Source organism: Metopolophium dirhodum, chromosome 6 (genome assembly GCF_019925205.1).
Source record: "Metopolophium dirhodum isolate CAU chromosome 6, ASM1992520v1, whole genome shotgun sequence".
Taxonomy (NCBI): domain Eukaryota; kingdom Metazoa; phylum Arthropoda; class Insecta; order Hemiptera; family Aphididae; genus Metopolophium; species Metopolophium dirhodum.
In genome coordinates this window covers 24,665,305-24,685,255 of record NC_083565.1, presented here as the reverse complement: position 1 = coordinate 24,685,255, position 19,951 = coordinate 24,665,305, and the positions used below count along the sequence as shown (strand labels likewise).

Below are 19,951 nucleotides of genomic sequence, written 5' to 3'. Positions count from 1 at the left end.
TTCGGGCGCAATTGATATATAAATGTATAACCTTTTTGAATCACATGACTTTTTTTATTTCCGAATAGGCCACGTGATTATATAATTATAATTATTACTTTTTAAAACATTATAAAATATATTTAATTAATATGCATACTATGCTAGTATGTTATAATATTATAATATTAGGCGGCTCTCACACCGGAGCAATAGGCAACGAGCAACAAGCAATCGTCGATAAGCAATAATATTGCTAATTGATTAATCTCGTAGAAAATAATGAATATTCTCACACCGAAGCAACGCGATGTTTCCTGTTGCGAACTTGTAGCAACATGCGTTGCCAGCGATACGGCTGTCGTGTTGCCGGCCGATATTTATTAACAGTGTTGAGCAATACGAGCTTTGTATTCGTATGGTATTTTTTTTATTATATTGTTATTATATAATATGTACATTTGTGTTGACTCATTTTCAATTTTTCTTAATTAAATTAAAAATGTGTGATGAATCCGCGTTGAACATAAAATTTGTAGAATACGTTGAACAGTATCCATGTATTTATGATTTCACCCGGGATGATCACAGTAAAAGAAACGCGACTGAAAAGGCTTGGAATGCCTATTGCTCCGGTGTGAGAGCCGCCTTACAATGGTTAAAATGAAAGCAATATATAATATTATGGCCAAATTAGAAGATACCGACAAAAATACACTTGCGACAGTAATGTAGGTAAATAGCCTATACCGAGTTCCGTGTATCGTTATAAATACTAAATTATAATAAAATACTTAAAAGACTTGAAACTATTCAAACTAATAAGTAATAATATATTAAATACCTACCTATTGGCTATTGTACATTTGAAAAATAAATAAATAACAATGCACATCTCATATTCTAACAAGGCAGATTCATTAACTAAGATTTTTACGGCAACTATTCATGAGAAACCTTATTTAAAATTTACAATCATCAACTATCTATATAAACTAATCATTTTATAATTTTTCAACCAACAAAGTAATATGCAATTTTTCGTGATTTTATAGAATTTTGTTAACATTTGAACTTTCAAACAACAATTGTACTTGTGTATCGTTAATATTTTTGAACTGCTGTTGTAACAACTTATGAGGAACCTTGTATTAAATGGACAAGCTTTTAGACCCAGAGAAATTTTTTTTGTTGATATATTTTATAGAAAAGAAATTAAAAATTTCAATCGACTATAAATAACTCCAAAAGATTCAAAATATTTTAAAAATATATTTAATATACAGATTATATTATCAGATAAAAATTTGCTAGCATAGGAAAATGGCATGCGTAGGTAACAAAAACTGTACATTATAATTAAGATTTTACATTAAATTATGTTTTTTTTTAATATTTTTTATGCATTTTTATTTGAGTATAAATTCACAATAATTTTTTATTACTCAAAATCACGAAATATTGCTAATTATTTTAAGTTAGAAATTCATAAAAATTTTCTTTTTATATCCAAGATTTTAAAATTGAATTCAAGATTCCTTAGAAGTTTTTCTACTTTTAACCAAAAACAATGCCTACTGGAAAGTCAAATTAGGTAATTATTTATGAGCGTTTGAAGTTCAAATTTTGATGAATTGTATACCTGCAGCGGTATTCACTCGATTTCTCTTGCTTCTCTTTTATCTCTTTTTCTTAATTGTTGTCCAAAAATGAATAACTGTAGGTAGTAGGTAAGTATATACTTGAAATTTACACCTGCAAATGTTTATTTTATCAGTTTTTACTTTCTATACTCTTACTTGATAACATTTTAAAAATAATTTGACTCGGTCTTGGCAGTTTACGGATTTTTTTTTATTATTATTATTCAATTCGCTTCAACAACAAATACGTTATTAGCGTGTAAAAGTTTTTTTATTATTATTATTATTATTACAATTTCTATTTCTTTAAATGTTAAATGTATTATTAAATTAGATTATTTAGTTCTAAATGTTATTTTAATATATTATTATGTACACAACAAGTATTATCGTCATAATCGAGACAAATACACAATTGACAGCGTGTGTGGATTCGACAGTCAGACTCTTGTGCAGGATCGATGAGCTGGTTAGAGTCTATCCGGTAGACGCATTACCTACTTACTTTTACATAAACAGTATGTAAGGTTCACAAAACAATAGTTATAATTATTATTATTTTAGACTCTGAGCCGAGCAATGAACGTATTGATTTTCAAATGATGTGTGTAACTTACGTGTTTTTTAAATTCCCTTTTCTGTCTGTTCTCACATTTTGGGACAGAAAAAATGTCACCACACCGGTAAACATAATATACTTTCACGTGGCCAAAACCTTCAAGGCTTCAACATATTATTTTATTGAGATTTTGTATACGTTCATAATATAATTATGTTGAAATAAATAAAATCTTACTCTTATTAATGCTAAAAACAAGAAACAACATTTTACTGTGTAAACAGAATAATTTTATGAGATCAAAATTTGATGAACATTTTTTAAACAATTTTGATAATAATCATGCCGAAAAAATGAGATATACAATACAACTTAAGTTGTAAAAAACAATAAATATAATTATTTTAAAGAAAAAAAAAGGCATCTGACAAGACGAGGAGATGTGGGGGGGGGGGGTACGTGATGGCGAGTGGGTGGTGATGCAGATAAAGATGGCCACTGGTCACCTCTACACAGTTCTCACGGCCGGTCCTGCGGGGCGGACGAGAGTCGCGGGCGCGTTTGCTCTGGACGCGAAGACGACCATGGCAGCGGGCGAAGTTTGGCCACGACGGCTGCGAGAGCGATGACGACAGTTAGCGACGAGCGGCTAGTGCGCGGTGTAGTGTGCTTGACGGTACTGCAGGCGCTGAAGAAGACTGTTGTGCCGGCGACGACGGTGACTATAATATCGGCCGACAGGATCAGACCGCTGGGCGAAAAGGGGAGAGAATCTGCGGACAGCATCGCAACGCGCCGCTGTCCTGATACTCTCGCCGTGGTTTTCGCCCTGGCGTCCCGCTGGCCCCGCCGTGGAGTCGCGCACCGCCAAACTCTGAAACGTTTCGTTTCCTCGAGCCCGGCTCTGCTGGCGTCCGTCTTCCTGGCCACCCTGTAATTATAGTCGTCCGTCCCTCACCAGCCGTGAGCTCTGTGGTCTCCGCCGCCGCCACGATAGTCGTCTTCGTGCAGCACTGCAGCAGTCGTCACGTGGTACCGTCGGAACGGCGTCGATGTCCGCGCCGGTACCGCTAGCCATCCGTCGTCGTGTCGTCGTCGCTTTCGGACCGAAGCAGCCGGGCGCCCGCCGCGCCGCCAGAGGGTCTCGCGTGTCGGCGACCTCGAGCGCGCGACGTCCGCGATATCGTCGCGCTACCGCCGGTGCAGGCCGGAGAACGTGTATCGGCGACATACCGCCGGTCACCCCAAAAGTGCACTGTCGCGTACCTAAACCTCGACCCCACGTCATCGCCTCGTCTTGTCCGCTGCCCTCGGCCAGGGGGGAAACTCTCGGACGGTTTCACTTCGGGGGACAACAGCAGAAAACGCGCGCGGCCTTGGTGATACCTGTCCACGCAGCGGACGCGATCTTCGCCGCCGTCCGTCTGCGCGTTTTGCTAGCGTCGCCCCCGGGTCCGGCCAGCCGATCGAGTCTCCATATAGCTGTTCTTGACCTCAGCTCCCCTGGCCGGTGTGACGAACTCCGCCTCGTCACTGGGCGCTTCCGCGGGCGCCTGCATCGCTGGCACGGCGTCCACGTCGTCTTCGATCAATTCAACCGGTCCAGTGCTGGAATCGTCGTCCGGTTGAACGGTTTCCGACGAGTCGCCGCCGACGAACTGGGTCGCATAGTACAACAGGCCCGCCAAATCCGCAACCGCAGGCTCTTCTCGGAAGTTGTCAAATACGCCAAGTTGTGTCTCCATTATAATATCATACTCGATGTTGTTGATGATGATATTCCTTATGACGTCTTCTACGGTTTTCTCGATTTCTTGGGCGGTTGTTTCGGTATTATGCGGTTCAGCCATTTTTACAGGTAAATTGTACGCGTGTAGGTATATACATAAAAGAATAAATTGTAAGTGAGCCGATTCCGGATTTCGTGCTAGGCCGTCGCCGTTAATTTAAAACAGACATCGGTTATAATAATAGTAGCCAGCAACCAAACCATCACATTATAATTATATTGATCGACCTGCAGCATAATCGAATAGATTTCGGGGCCCGTTTATTTTTCCGAACACAATATTATATTTTTTATTATTATTGATATACCATATTACTGTACTTATACGTTATAACGCAGATGTGTACTATAATTGTATTACAATATCTATAACCGATGGTTTATTTATCGATATGCATTACATACTGCAGCTGTACTCGTTTCCTATACTTTTATAGTAGGTGAAGTCTTTTATAGATTCTGATCGTAGCGATTAATGCGAATTGAGATTTTACAATTATGTGTATGTGAATAGGCGTTTTGTGGTAGAAAATGTGCTTTGTTCTTCAACATCGGGGATGATTTCAGATTGATAATTGGATCTAGTCGCGGTAGGTACCTCCTACCTTTGAGGGGTGGCATTAATAGTCATTTTCTTATATTATATGGTGTACATTTCAATTAATTTCATATTATAGACATTTTAAATTGTCTATTTATTTTTCCTCTAAATTAAGATAAGTTCACTTGGTCAAAAGTTTAAAAAAAAAATCAATAAAATGTTTCACACATTTTTTTTCTACTACCTACTATACTTCTGACATTAAAAATAACTTTTTTTTTAAACACCTTACACAATTGTTTATAAATAATTTAATAAAAATAGACGTTACATATTAACGTAATTATTTATTACATTATTTATCATTTTATGTAGTTCACCATGTCCCCATGATGCGTCCATGTCCTGTTTATATTTTATGTGACTTATCATACATTTCATCATTATATAATTTACATAAATAGTCAATTTTAATTTCGTTATTTTCTGTTCTGTGTATCTAATGGAAAAATGCATTGATTAACTTATTATCTACTTTAGCAATATAGTAGCGATTCAAATGTCTACGACTCTGTCGTCTGTTGTTACTTGTCAACAAGTTGTTTCTAATGATTTCTTATTTTTTCAATATTATGTTTGTATTGCCTTGTAAGTAGGTACCTACGTCATTTGTTATTTTTGTAATTTTCTTCATTATCTAGGTGTACAGGCATCGGATTTGCATTTAAAATTATAATTTTAATTTTTTATACGCATAGGTATACCTACTAACTTTTAAAATTAAAATTATTTTCAACTGCACTCGTTTTTTATTGTGTAATCTTACTAATAAACTTTGAAATTCTATAGTCCGGATTAAAGTCAGTTATACTTCTGAAAAACGCAGCAATAGCTATATATAGTGTCAACATTATTGTAAAATCGTTTAGATAATTTTTAAGTGTTGTCATCCAGGGCCGGATTGGTATATGTATCGGCCCATCGAGATTTTCACTTCTAAGCGGCCTATTTACATATTCAGAAGCTCACAATTATTACGAGCTTATATAGGTGGCCCAAACGTATTTTAAACATGAATTTATTTTCACTCACACTCCACGACCGGCCCACCGAGATTTACTCGGTAGCTCGCCTAACCAATCCGGCCCTGTATGTCATCAATGTGTACTGCAGTGATTGTTGACTGTTGTACACATCGCGATTTATATAAAACAAAAATCCATCTACCTACTTTGTACAGATCGCGCGATGTGCACAAAAATCACTGCAGTACACGAAACGTACGATTCCGGACATAGGACTTAATAACAATATGTAACATATCATATAACTTAAAAGACGGCTTAGTAAAGCAGTAATTGGTGAGATACTAAAATCTATTTATTATGTGGATTGTGGGTACAGTATTATGACGTCAAGATAAACCCTTCGAGGCTTCAAAATCTAAGTCACCAATTCGAAGCCAATATGTATAACATCGCGATACAATATCATAATTATGAACTATTTATGTTTCTAGGTTTCTCCAAGTTCCATTTATACTGCCCAACACAAACTTATCTATCATCTAGTCCGGCACGAGCTGAGAATAAAATACACGCATGACGCATGCCGTTGTGTCCGTGCTAGTGTGTTGGTTTGAATTCGTTCGTCTACAAATTACGATTTCCAGATCAGGATGTGCGATTCATAATGGTTGAAAACATCTACGCGAAGGTATAATCCAGAAATAAATAGTTAAGAAAAGGTTTCGCTAACTGAACCAGTGGCGTGGCGAAGTGACATTTTTATCGGGCAATTTTTTTTTTTTGAACGACCTACCCGGTGAGCTACCCTGCAACCCGTGATTACTTAATATAATACTTATTATTTACGTTATTATTCTTATTAAATATCATATTCAGATGAAGTCAGTCTTGCACTACAATTTCTCATTGAATCCAGTACCTACTCAGTACTCACCCACCCGGCATTCACCCCTTTAAAATTATCCGGCAACTGCGCTTCAAAATCACGGTTAACACGCTACTCCTTACAAGTGCAGCTATATACTGCAACAAAAGCTAATTCTAGATAATTTTTAGGAACATATTATGTTGGCTATTGGCTGGCGCTCAAAAACAAAAACGGTCAACCTCATGACCCCCCTCCACCTCTGAGTACACCACCATTCTTAGCTAAACTGCTATAGTTATAACTACACCCTAACCTAAGTTTTGGAAGAGTGTCAGCCAATCATTATGGCATCGATTGTCTTAAAATCAATAAAGCCTGGATATTTTTTTTATGACACCTCCCTTTTGTCCACTTAAGAATTTTAATTTTTTTTTATAGCTGATTCGACAATTTCCAAACCATCATTTATGCGCAGATTTTTGTTTCTAATGTTGTAGTTGTTTATGCTAAAATACTAAATTTCACTTAGATGAAAATCAAATCATTTTCCAATGTTTTATTTAGCATTATATTTTGAGCTTCCCCAATAGCCATAGAAGTTACAAATATACCGATAGATGGGTGTTTTCGTTCACTGCACCATGGTATAAAAACGTAGGCAGGTATGTATAAATGATAAAACAATAAAATAAGTTTAAAAATATTGATAAATTACAGAAACGTTTAAAAGTATGTATAATAAAATTGGGGTGATTTTAATAAGAATGCAGGGCTGCAATTCAAAAAATAAAAAAAAATGACCAAAATTTTTTTTTAGGTGATTAAGAGTGACTTTAAATTAGCACAAACAATGCAAAAAACCTGTGTTTTTGAATGTTTTTTCCCCCGTATTGAAATGTTATTATTACAAGAATCCTTTTTAAGAGCCACGCATCTTGAACTGTACTTTTTTCGGATAAAAATATGATTTAATTTTATACACAACAATAACAAAAAAAAAATAACACTAATTTACTTGACAAATTGGAAATTTGAACAGTATATAAACACTTAAAACTTTAGTAACTAAATATACAGATTTCTATTAAATAAATTAGAGAAGATTAAAACTAATAATGATAATATTATATATATATAAATAATAATATATTGGTTATAGTGGCACACAACAGTGTTCAATACACCAATAGGTAATGGATAATCCCATTTTAAAAAGATATTAATAAAAAAAGTGGATTTATCCAAGAGTGTAAGTGTGTGTGATTATTAACATTATATTAAAAAAATTATGATTTTTTTTGTATATTTAAATTAATGATTTTGAATTAAAACAATATGCATTCATGTTCTTATGTTTGAATAATAACGAATTTAATGTTTAAATGTTTTAAACAAATGACTAAAAGATATTTTTCATTTATTTTACTGTAATATTACTATAAATCAAAGAAAAATACAATTGAATAAAAAAAATCTGAAATGTACAATATCTCAATTACTATATTAACCAGCATCCATTGGTTATATTTCTGGTCTGAGGTCTTCTGTAGATTAGACACTAACTGTAGTATTGTTGGTAGATTGTTTAAGAAAATTTATTTTAAATTTTTAAGTTTACAAAATCTTGAGAGATAAAAATGTAGATATTGTAGACAAGGAAAAGTGGATTTATCCAACAGTGTAAGTGTTTGTAAATATTAACATTATATTAAACAAATTATAATTTACTTTTATATCTTCTTTGTATATTTGTTTTTGAAATAAGACGATTAATAATTAATTTATACAATATTATGCATTGTTCTTGTTTTAATAATAATGATTAATTAATTTAATGTTTAGATGTTTTAAACAGTCTAAAAAATATTTTTAATTTACTTTTCTGTAAATAGTATAAATCAAAAAAATAAATAATTACAGTTAAAAAAAAAAATGTTATCATCAACATGTAAATTAAACATTTATAATTGTTTATCGAATATTGTTCTGACATTCTTGTTACAGTAATTATATTTAAAAAAAAATAAACATACAATATCTCATATTACTATATAAACCAGCATACTTTGATTATATTTCTACTCTGAGATCTTCTGTAAATTAGACACTCTCTGTAGTGCTGTTGGCAGACTGTTTTAAAAAACCTATTCTAATTGTTTAAGTTTACAGAACCTTGAGTAATTAAAACATCACCATTTATGTCTTGCAAAGATAAACTGTGCTCGTTGCATAAGTGCAACAAAGCAACAAATATGACGGATACATTTATATTTTTTTTCATATTTTCTGACAAAAATTTTGGCAATTCTTCTATTAAATATGATAATAAAATATTTGTTCTCTCACCATCTGGTTTAATAACATACATAATATATTTTTTAAGTTCTTGCATATCTATGTATCCAGAATTACAAGTGGGGTTGTATTCCTTAAAAGTAAAAACATTTAATTAATGGCTTTTGTTCAGCAAAATACGTTTTTAAATAATTTACTTCATAATCATCATCTGGTGTATTTTGTTGGTTCAAAGCTATGGTTAAATTGTCGTCATTATTTATTTCAGTCATCATTTCATCATCCTCATTTCCATCCTCGGAATAATGATCAGTGTCCATGACATTTTTGTCAATATAGTCTGTATTCTCTACTGGAACTTCATCTAGCTAAACATAGTTGAATATTGATTAAAATGTTTTAAAATGTAAATATAAATAGTTTTTTTTTGCTTACTAATAATCTGTCTTTTAAAATATCTTGTTCTGAAAACAAGAACAATGTGTTTGGTTTTGTATTCAAATTTAATTCCTCAAATTCATGTTTATACCAGTTAGGAACCATGTTAATATACTTGCAATTTTCTAATCTTTAATGAACAAAAATATTGTTAAGTTTTAGTTATTTACTATTATAATTTTCAATAAGTACTAACTGTCTGATAGGTGTAGTATTCCATTGGTGAGATGAAGGAATTAAGTTATTACTTTGTTCCCATTTATTATAGTTACATTGGTTTTTACCAGAATTCCAATTTATATTTTTTAATGTTGTAGTCTTATCTAAATAAAAATCAACCTTAAATTGAATATCTCTTGAATTGCTACATTTATTTTCAGGAACATTAGTTTCGGAATGTGTTTGAGCTACACGTGACTTAATAAGCATTGCTTTCTGTTTACCTAATTACAATAAACACACATAATTAAAAAGTAATGAACAATATACACTCGAAAAAAATATTACTGTCAGTTTTCATCATTTTGAACTTCTCTTTCCAATGATTGGGACATTTAAAGTTACGTATTTTTTGACGATCAAAGAATGTATAATCACTGCTATTTGTTAAATCTAGCAATGATAATGCCTGAGATAAAGAATCTGTATAAAAACAATAATGTCTTAATAAACAACAACAAATATTATTATTTTTAATAAATATAACAGTAATACAACTCACTTAAATTTTCTAGTTTACCAAATCCATTACTATTCTGATTAGATGGTCCTGGACTTGTATGTACTATTATTTCTGAACTTGGTTTGTTAAAATCTACATTCATTAAATCATCAGTGTCTTCAGAATTGTTAGCACAAAATGCAGATGTTTCTGGACTAAAATGTGTTTGAATATTATCTAATTTGTGTGTGTCAGTGTCATCATCACAATTTGTACTTTTATCACGTTCAGCAATAAATTTATGAAATGACGGACAAATTTTTCCGTTTTTGATTAAAACTATATTGCAAATAAGAAATAAACAATTTAACAACTTATTAGACATAGTAAAAATATTTATTTTTAGATTTTGAGCAGAGCTATGAATGTAATTATTTTACAGTGCTGATTATTTTTTTCTTGTGAAGCTTTTTATACCTAAAATGCATCAATATTCAACTTTGAGAATGGTTTCTGGTAGTAAATAGTATTTGCTTGTGTATGGGGGAGTCAAAAGTAAAAAACTCCAAGTACTTATAAAAATATTTGAATTCTTCACCCAATATTTATATAAGCATTTTCTAAAGCTGATATACATTTAAAAATATTTTGGCTCTTTTTATACTATTTGAAATTTTCAGTTTAAGTAGGTATGATATAATTCATTTTAGTTTGTGAATAAAAAATCTTGAAAATTCAATGCACTATTCCTTGTGAGTTATTGTTTTTACAGCAATTAAAAATATTAAAATTGTATATATTCTACATTACTGTGTAGTGTGTCCTACACTTGCTAAACTCAATGGTACTTGACACCTTCTGGCTTCTATACAGCAGAGTGGTGACTTCTTTGGTTTTATAATAATAGTAATGAAACTTATGTATATAATATTAAAAAAGATGGGTAAGTGGATGTCACTCTGCTGTACAGTAGGGTACAAGTGGGTCACTGTACAATGGATGGTATTACATTTGAATTCAATGATATAATATCATTGTATAAGAAAAACGATCCTGAGCGAAGACGGTCAGTCAGTTTATGATATATTACTAAGTATATAATTATTATGATGATATTATTGTGAATTACATAATTTATATATAACCTATTTACGTGGAACCTTGTTTTAAATTTTCAATCCTCAGCTATAAAAGTTGAACATTTTATAAATTTTTAACTACAAAAATTTTAAATTTAATAGATTTTGTTAAAAATTAAACTTAAATGCTTATAAAAAAAAAATTGTTACCGGATTTTTAATGTTTTCAAATGTAATTTTAACAATATATTAAGAGCCTTGTATATAATATTTAAATTGTATTTAAAGCTTTTTTACCCAACAAATAAAATTTTATTGACATTCATAGAAAAAAAACAAAAAATATTTAAAATTGATAATGTCTGAAAACAGCGCAAGACAAATCAAAATATTTTGAATATTTTATGGTGTATAAAAAATGTGAATATGATAAACCAATGAAAATGTCATATGTATACGTTGATTTGTTTTAGAGTTACACCAAAAACCAAAATCAATTTTGTTGAAAACAGATTTTGGGTAAAAATTTCCATATTTCTTTAATTGTTATGTTGTTATTTCCAGCGTTTTAGAAAACTATTGGGAATTTTAAATGCACCAAATGCACCAACTAGATTCACTTTCTCATCAAACAAGATACTGTTGAAGAAAATCGAAGCAGTTTTAAATGAAATAGAAATAAGATAGAAGAATTTGGGTGTCATAACATCATAAAGCAATGATAAATTATTACTTTTAAAACATTTTGTTATAGTACATGCAAAAACTTATTTAAACTTCATCCCTTGACCACCTCAGTAGTACCAATTATTCAAATCTTAAGTAACATTGATTGATGATGATGACTGATTATTAATATTTATGAATGTTAATTGCTTATTATTTATGAATGAATAATAAATCAAGACATTGATTTGGAGTAAATGGTATTTCTTTTACATGCATAACATAATATTATATAATACTGATTTTCAATGTGTAATATAATATTAAATAATTTTAATAATAACATTAGATGGAAGTGGAGAATTTTATATGAATAACAATTTATTATTTTAGACATTTCCAACACCAATATAATTATTTTTGTTTTTTTATATGCAATTTAATACTAGGTATATTACCTTATATTTTCCAACCGAGCATTCAAGCTCATGGTTAAGAAGGCAATACCTTTTACAAAAGTAAAATTTGTCTACTCTACCTCAAATATTACATTTTTTATACATCACAGTGACTGCACCTATTAAAACTAAGTCTACTTTTCTGATATTTTTGACTGTTTATGACTGTATGCCATCCATCCCCACTTGACTTTGAATAGAATAATGTTTTTAAATATGTTACCATATCAATGTAACGTAAATGTAATATATTATTATACTTACGACTTAAATTTTCCATTTCATAATATGTTTCTTGTTGATTTTTATTCACTTTTGGAACATTTTTGGAAACACTGTATTCTGGCCAATAAGTGTCATTAGAATACCTATTCATCAATATTCTTGAAGGGTTTGCATAATCAATCATATCATTGTCAAAATTAACATTAAAAAAATGTTTTCTTGGTAGCATTTGTTTGTCTTTAGAGCGCAACTTTTCTGCTGTTGTTAACATTAGTTTTTTCTAAAATTAAAAAAAAATCATATAAATAAAATTACCAGTTATTTGAATGATAAATATTCAAAATATACTCTAGATTTTTGTTTTGTTTTTGTCTCATTCTCTTTAACAAGCTTTTTGTTTTTGGTTTCTGCCACAAATTCTTTAACTAATTTATTACCAGTATTCAAAATATCATCAACTCTACATGAGTACACCTTACTAATGGCATCAAATGTATTACTAATTAACTTTATTTATGGAAAAAAAAAAAAACAATCATATTATATAATTAAACAAATAATACAATAATTATGTTTATTAAGTATCAAATTTACCAAAATATCCGTTTCTTTAGATCTCTTTACCATTTGTCGTACACAACTGATTAAATCTATATCAAATGCATTATCTACATTGATTTTCTAAACAAAAATGTCTATTGTCAATTTGTATTGCAAAATATTAAGTAAAATAAAATCTTACATTTTGCAAGTACCACGAATTATACAAATTAACTTTAGTTTTCAAGTCCCCAATGGATAAATTATTAAGGCATCGTTCTTTATTGTCATCTTCAAAACAAACTTCTTGGTTTAATATAGCTTTAAATGAAGTTATACTATTTTCTTGTTTGGATGATTTTTTTTTTGATGCATTGTTCATCTAAAAATGATCCATAAATATGATATTTATTTATTGTATAAAAAATTACACATACCGCATAGCATTTTTTAGCATATACATAAAATAACATGTTAAATAAGCTTCATTTTTTATAAATTAAATTATTGATATTTTTTAATTAACTTAATAATTATCATCTAAAATAATATACCTATTTTGAATGCTTAATTATTTTTTAGATAACATATAATTTACTTTTATTCATTATAGTTTAAATCAAACTACCTAATTAACCAAATTATGCACATTCTTCTGTCTTATTTGCTTGTACTTTAAATGTTAAGTTGATGTGAACATGACATTGATTGTATCCATTGTCACAAACTCACTGTCCAAATTAGTAAAGCGTCATGTGCAGAAGTGATTCCGGGAGTGCTTAGACAACCCTGAATATTTCACCCAAGGCACTATAATTATTAAATAAAAACCCCAATGGATTGTAAGTTTTTGATATTTTTTGTTTGTGGTATTCTAGCTGTATGTGAATAATTGTATCACCTTAAGTATTTAGTTTTTGAAGCTTTACTATACTACTCTGTTCAACGAGAGAACGCACAGGTTTTGAACATGTAGACTGACGACCAAAAGCTTATATCGTATAGCTCCATTTCCCCCTCCAAGAACCCTAATTGCGACCAACACCATATTATGGGAGCACCACATGCGCAACCGATTCTCTCCGACCACCGACAGTCAATTATGGTCATCGGCCGGTGGCAGGTGTGGACTTGAGCAGACCAAACTGATTTTTGTTGGGCGGCCTGTGCGTTTTCTCGTTGAACAGAGTTTAACATAACATTAAATCCAAATATCAAAACCGCAAAGCTAATGATAAATTACTTAATTAGTATTAATGAAAATTGCCAATGATCTGAAAAACCAAAAACTCTGGTTTTTCTACCAAAAAGGAACCGGCTGTGTGGGAATCATTCACTTTTTTATTGTTTTCTATATACATACAGTGCTCGACTTTGGGGTGGAGTACCACAACTAATTTTTCAGAAATGTTAAAGTACCCCTACTATTATTTTTAATGGGAACGTATGGGACACTTCATCATTCTGCATTTTTATCAAAAGATAGGTACCATCATAATATATCATTCTGTCTTAAGGATTATTTAATAATCACGGATCTATAAACTATTTAATATAACTAATTATATAATATATACAGGGTGATTTATTAAGCATAATACACTCAATATCTCAAAAAGTATTTGTTTTTAAAAATATTTTTTTACATAGTTTCAAGTTGTTAAAAAAAAACATTTTTATTAAAAATTTATTTAAATTTTTTTTTTAAATTTATATTTTTATCCTTATTATTTTTTAAGTTTTTTACTTTTTTTAATGACAGCATAGAGTTTTAATTTCATTTTCCAAAGCAGAATATTTTTCCAAGTATTTTAATACATAAATATCCAATTTAGGACGAGTAGTTTATGAGTTATAAGTATTTAAGGTTTAAACAAGCGGAGTAGTGGACACACATTTGCGGGGTAACCCCATACCACTCCACTCCGCCCATCTAAACTTTAAATGCTTATACCTCATAGACTACTCACCTTAAATTAGATTTTTATGAATCAAAATACTTAGAAAAATATTCTGCTTTGGAATATGAATTTTTAAATTCAATTAAAACTCTATGCTCATTCAAAAAAGTAAAAAACTTAAAAAATTATATAGATAAAAAATATTTAAAAATATAACTTTTTTAATTAAAACAGTTTTTTTAACAACTTGAAACTAAGTAAAAAAATATTTTCAAAAACATTAATACTTTTTGAGATAATGAGTGTTTTACACTTTATGAATCACCCTGTATTACCTATGCCTTATATTAACTTGTATTTTTTTTTAATTTATTATTTATAAATATTTTTATATGATTTAAAGAGGGATAGTAGGGGATGTGGGAGCATAGCTTCCATGGCTCAATAACGTTTAACAAGTTATGGGGGTTTACTTTCATTTTAAAAGTAAATAGTCCCCTTAGGCCCTAATTAAATTTTGCCAAGTCGAGCACTGTGTACATAACTTAGTTTACCTATAGGTTCATCACTTCTTTTATTTAGATAGAGTTTTTGATCAATTTTCATATTAGGGATTGTAAAAAATGTAAAAAAAATTGCATGTACCTAATGGCTTTTAAAATTCTAGTTGGCTCTAAATTTTAATATGCACCCCTGGAACCAAGAGTCTGTGCACTCTTATGTACTTTGTAATTTCTAAATTATTTTAATTATTAATATCTTCTAAGTAAATTGAGTAATAAATTATCCTTACATCCTAAGAACAGAAAGTTACAGAACGAGTAATTCCAAAGATTAACTTTGCAAAAGTAATATAAGTAGGTAATCATAGCCAAAAAATATCTTAGGCATAATTCTAGTTTAGCTCCCAAACGATTTTTTTTGGCAAAATGTGTGTTTTAGTATGTTTTTTTTAATGGTACTTTAAAAAAGTCACTCGGACATAGTTTCGATGTTATGGCCTTCCAATGTTAGCGATTTTACGTTTATACCAATGCCCGGAACACTATACTTTGTAATGCCGTGTGGGGGACACGACTCTCAGGTTTGGCCGAGGAGCCAACGACGAGTGCCGCAAACTGTGTAATCACTGCACATATACTACGACATAACTTACCTTGTGACCCACTTGAGGTGGTGTTGCATAGCAAGTCGGGGGATATTTTCGATTTGCGGAGCGGAGCGACAGCGACGAGTGCCACTAACTGTGTAATCACTGCCTTATTTGAAGTGTCATAACTTCGAAACTTGAAACTTGAGTATTTTGAAGTTTTTTGAACATAACTTCCATTAGAAGTTTGAGTGACTTTTTTAAAGTACCATTACAAAAAGCATACAAAAACACACATTTCACAAAAAAAAAATTTCAAAAAATCGCTTGGGAGCTAAACTAGAATTGTTCCATATCTTATGTTGACATTTTCATAAGCGATAAACAAATAAAGTAAATAAAAGTATTTTCAAAAATTATTTTACTGTAGGTAGATGTAAATCGAACAACTATTAACAGTAATATGAATAGGTATATAATATATATATTTGTATTAATTTATCAAGACAACTATTACTCACACTGTTATTTTGATCTCGAGAGTCCATGTTATTTAATATTATATACAAATAACAATATAGGTAATTGTGTTATGACGGTAAGTATATATTATACTTTAGGTATTTAGAATAAGAATGAAGATGAACCACAGTCACACAAGGCACTTGCAATGCAATATTGCAGAGCGCGGGCTGACGGCACAGGCACCGGTCACCGCAGAGTCACCAACAACACTGACGTTTGAACATTTTTCGGGGTTTCAAAGTTCCAACTGCCGAGAAGGCGAGTGTCCGACACCGTCGGACTGTTGTAGTAAGACCATAGAAATACAGAATAGGTTTACTCAGGACGGACTTGCAGTCTCAAAAAAAAAAACGTGGATAGCCGGCCATGATAATATCACAGATAATCTGTGATCATATTATTATACAAAACACAAGTCACAACTCGCAACCATGTTATAAACTATAAAGTAAAATTTACTTGGCCATTTGAACACGATGAGCCGAGCGCGCCTAATGAGAATGATATTATGGTAGGGTGGGTGGTGGGTCGAACGCGAACGAACGAATCAAAATGACCGAATCTAATATCTTAAATGATTCGGTCATATGGTTTTTAGATCTTTCGGTTCTCAGTACATGGAGTGTATCACTTATCTCTTCTCTACATCGTGCGTGGGTGTATCATATTGGTTAGATTTTGAGGTTAACTCGTTAAGACTCTGGAGAACGAGCCGCGTCTAGAGACAGCCCGGCCTGCCTGCCCCCTCGGAGCAGTTTCTCTTATCACATAACCGATCATTATCACGGTCACAAAATTTAATACCATTTATATGGTTAATACGTTATCAGTGAGCGCCAAATTAAATTCAAATCATTTGAAAAATATACATAATTAATAATTTATTATTGTAAATGTAAAATATATTGTATTTACACAATAATTTGATTATTAATAATTATGTTAATTCTTTCAATAATATTATTTACACTTGTTGATATATTATTTAAATGTATTGAAAATATTTATGTATTCTTAAGCTCTTAGAATACATTGTAGCAATGGTATTATTCCTAATAGATGAATATAATTTTTTATTAAACCATTCATTAACAAATTTCAATTTTTATACATATCCATTTACACATAATCTATATGAAAGCTATATATTTATTTCATTTTTGTATATTTTTCTATTATTACCTAAAATACTAATGTACTGAATTGTCTATATTGACATACACACAGCATTTATTTAATACAGGTGAAACCATTTTCAACTGTTATCTGTATTAATTTTTATTTCCTGTGGAATTTTTCTTACTTATTAATGTAACACTTTCTATATGAACACCTTTTCGTATGAATATTGTTTCTTAAATATTATGGTAAATTGTTTTTTTGATTTTATATTTTTAAAATATATTAACACATTGTTCTTTGATATATTTTTAATTATGTATTTTGAATGTGCATACTGCAGCAACCAATTAAAAACAAAATATAATTTAGCTCGACACATAAAAGTCATGCACTTTACTGGAATTGAGAAAAATAATCCTCAGTTAGAAATAATTTCTCATAATTTTGCTTCATTACAAGGTAGAGATACGATTTTCAAAAATATTGACAATATCCTGTAATCAATATAAGTATGTATAAATAAAACAGTTGAGATTTTATTCCACCAAAAAACAAAGAGTAAAAACACCAGAAGAACAAAGATTAAATAAACCTACATTAACAATTAGAAATCAAATAATTGCCGATTTAAAAGAAAATGACGAAACTCCCTACATTCATATTGATTCTGACCACAATTATACAAAATAAGACGTAGTTTATACCATGGTTGAAATAATCGTTTATTTTTAATTAATTTTCTACTAATTTTTCTACTATAATAATTTTAATTTTAACTTTTTTTTTTAGTTTTTTGAATGACTTACTAATCTTAACAACGTATTACAAATTTATACTGAGTGTAGTACAGTAGTGAAACAATACAATATTATTGAAATTATGTAATCTTATAATGTAATATTAATTAACTATTTTATACCTATTAACATATTAATTAATTTATTTTATATTAATATAATAACGTAGTAAACGTATTAAACTTTGTGACCGTGATAATTATCGGTTATGTGATAATGGTTTTGTGATAAGAGAAACTGCTCCGAGGGAGCTGTCTCTAGACGCTCGTCGCTAGAGATGGCATGATTCGGTTACTTTTTTTTATTAATTATTAAGTAAAATAAATATTGTTGTTCTAGATAAATTGTAATTAACTAATCCAATTATAATTTATGAATTAACTAGACTAAGTCTAGATTATAGAGATGGGATATCGATTCGGTCACTTTTTATTATTATTCAGGATATTTAATATAATAAATGTCAAATTATCAAAAAAATCGTCTGAAAATTAATAATTTTTGATAATAATACTAATGTATAATAAAACATAATTTACAAAAATAAATGAAAAATCGTCTGAAAAATAATAATTTTGATAATAATAATAGTAATATATAACAAAAATGTCAAATCTATTCTGTATCGTGATTTACAAATAATATTTTTTCAACTTTATCTGTGTTTAGTCTTGACCTCCTATCCGTTAACACCAAGCCAGCCTTTGAAAATATAAATAAAGAGGTTAAAAACTTAATTGTAGTTTTGACATAACCAGATAACGTCATGATGTTGGTGTTTGACTGATTCAAATTACCCTTAATAATTAAGGTCAAATACCGTAAAGTACTAAAGTGTAAAAGATTTGACATTTCAACGAATCGGCATTTGACGTCATTTGTAACAAACCACGGTCTAAGATATGATGACTGAATAACTGATAAGAAACATTGTTTATTCTTTGCTTGTATGCTCGGTTGCATACATGAACTAACATCTTAGTTCATGGTTGCATATCAATATATAAATCAGGCGCCTAGTATTTGTAATGCATCGTAAATTCGTAACCATAAACGTATAAATAAATTATTTATAATGTATCTATGATCGTAACTACAATATAACCTACAGAAATACGACCGCACTGCGAAATTAAATATTGTTCATGTTAACTAAAACTTGTGATTCTGTAGGGAAGATAAAACAAAATAGTAGTGGGTATAGGCATGGGCGCCCGCAAGAGGGTGCCAAGGGGGCCGTTGCCCCCTCCCCTGGGAATTTTTAACTGCATGTACTTTAATATAATATAATAAAGGTATTTAATATAATATAGGTATAGGTAACGATGAGAACCTCGTACCTAATAGTTAAGTTTGGTACTTCGATCAACAGTATTTTACAGTATAGGCTTATATGTTTACGAGTATTTTAACTGGGAAGTGATTCATTTTAAAACAATTTTTTTTAGAAAAGTATTAACTCCGGCATACATGTTGTATGACGTACGTATAGTATAATACTTTTTATTGTATAATATATTATACTAATAACTAATCAGCAACTTGTTTTAGTAGCCAATTAGTTAAATTTAGTTTAATTAATATAATATAATTTGCGTAACCACGTATTTTATAAGGACCAGTATAATATAGAAGAGACGATTGAGTGGTGGATTTATACTTTATGTTTACTGAATGTTGTAGGTACTACATTTGTTTAAAACTGATATACCTTACGATGTTTAAACCACATCATTCTTACAATATC

At 30.4% G+C, this 19,951-nt stretch overlaps 2 protein-coding genes across 2 annotated transcripts; one reads left to right on the top strand and one right to left on the bottom strand.

Annotated features, from left to right (window-relative positions):
- The first annotated feature begins 3,233 nt into the window (after nucleotides 1–3,233).
- On the top strand, nucleotides 3,234–7,330 carry LOC132947208 (uncharacterized). The gene is made up of 2 exons (XM_061017451.1): nucleotides 3,234–4,039; nucleotides 6,031–7,330. Exons 1-2 carry the CDS (start codon nucleotides 3,234–3,236, stop codon nucleotides 6,080–6,082), a joined length of 858 nt encoding a protein of 285 aa, XP_060873434.1. The 3' UTR covers nucleotides 6,083–7,330.
- A 331-nt stretch (nucleotides 7,331–7,661) lies between these two features.
- On the bottom strand, nucleotides 7,662–16,795 carry LOC132947207 (uncharacterized). The gene is made up of 11 exons (XM_061017450.1): nucleotides 16,282–16,795; nucleotides 12,972–13,151; nucleotides 12,824–12,910; nucleotides 12,578–12,736; nucleotides 12,269–12,509; nucleotides 9,862–10,140; nucleotides 9,648–9,782; nucleotides 9,337–9,583; nucleotides 9,138–9,270; nucleotides 8,900–9,070; nucleotides 7,662–8,835 (listed from the first exon to the last, which is right to left on the bottom strand). The coding sequence occupies exons 1-11, from the start codon at nucleotides 16,306–16,308 to the stop codon at nucleotides 8,557–8,559; spliced, it is 1,938 nt and encodes a 645-aa protein (XP_060873433.1). The 5' UTR covers nucleotides 16,309–16,795; the 3' UTR covers nucleotides 7,662–8,556.
- Between the last annotated feature and the right edge of the window lie 3,156 nt (nucleotides 16,796–19,951).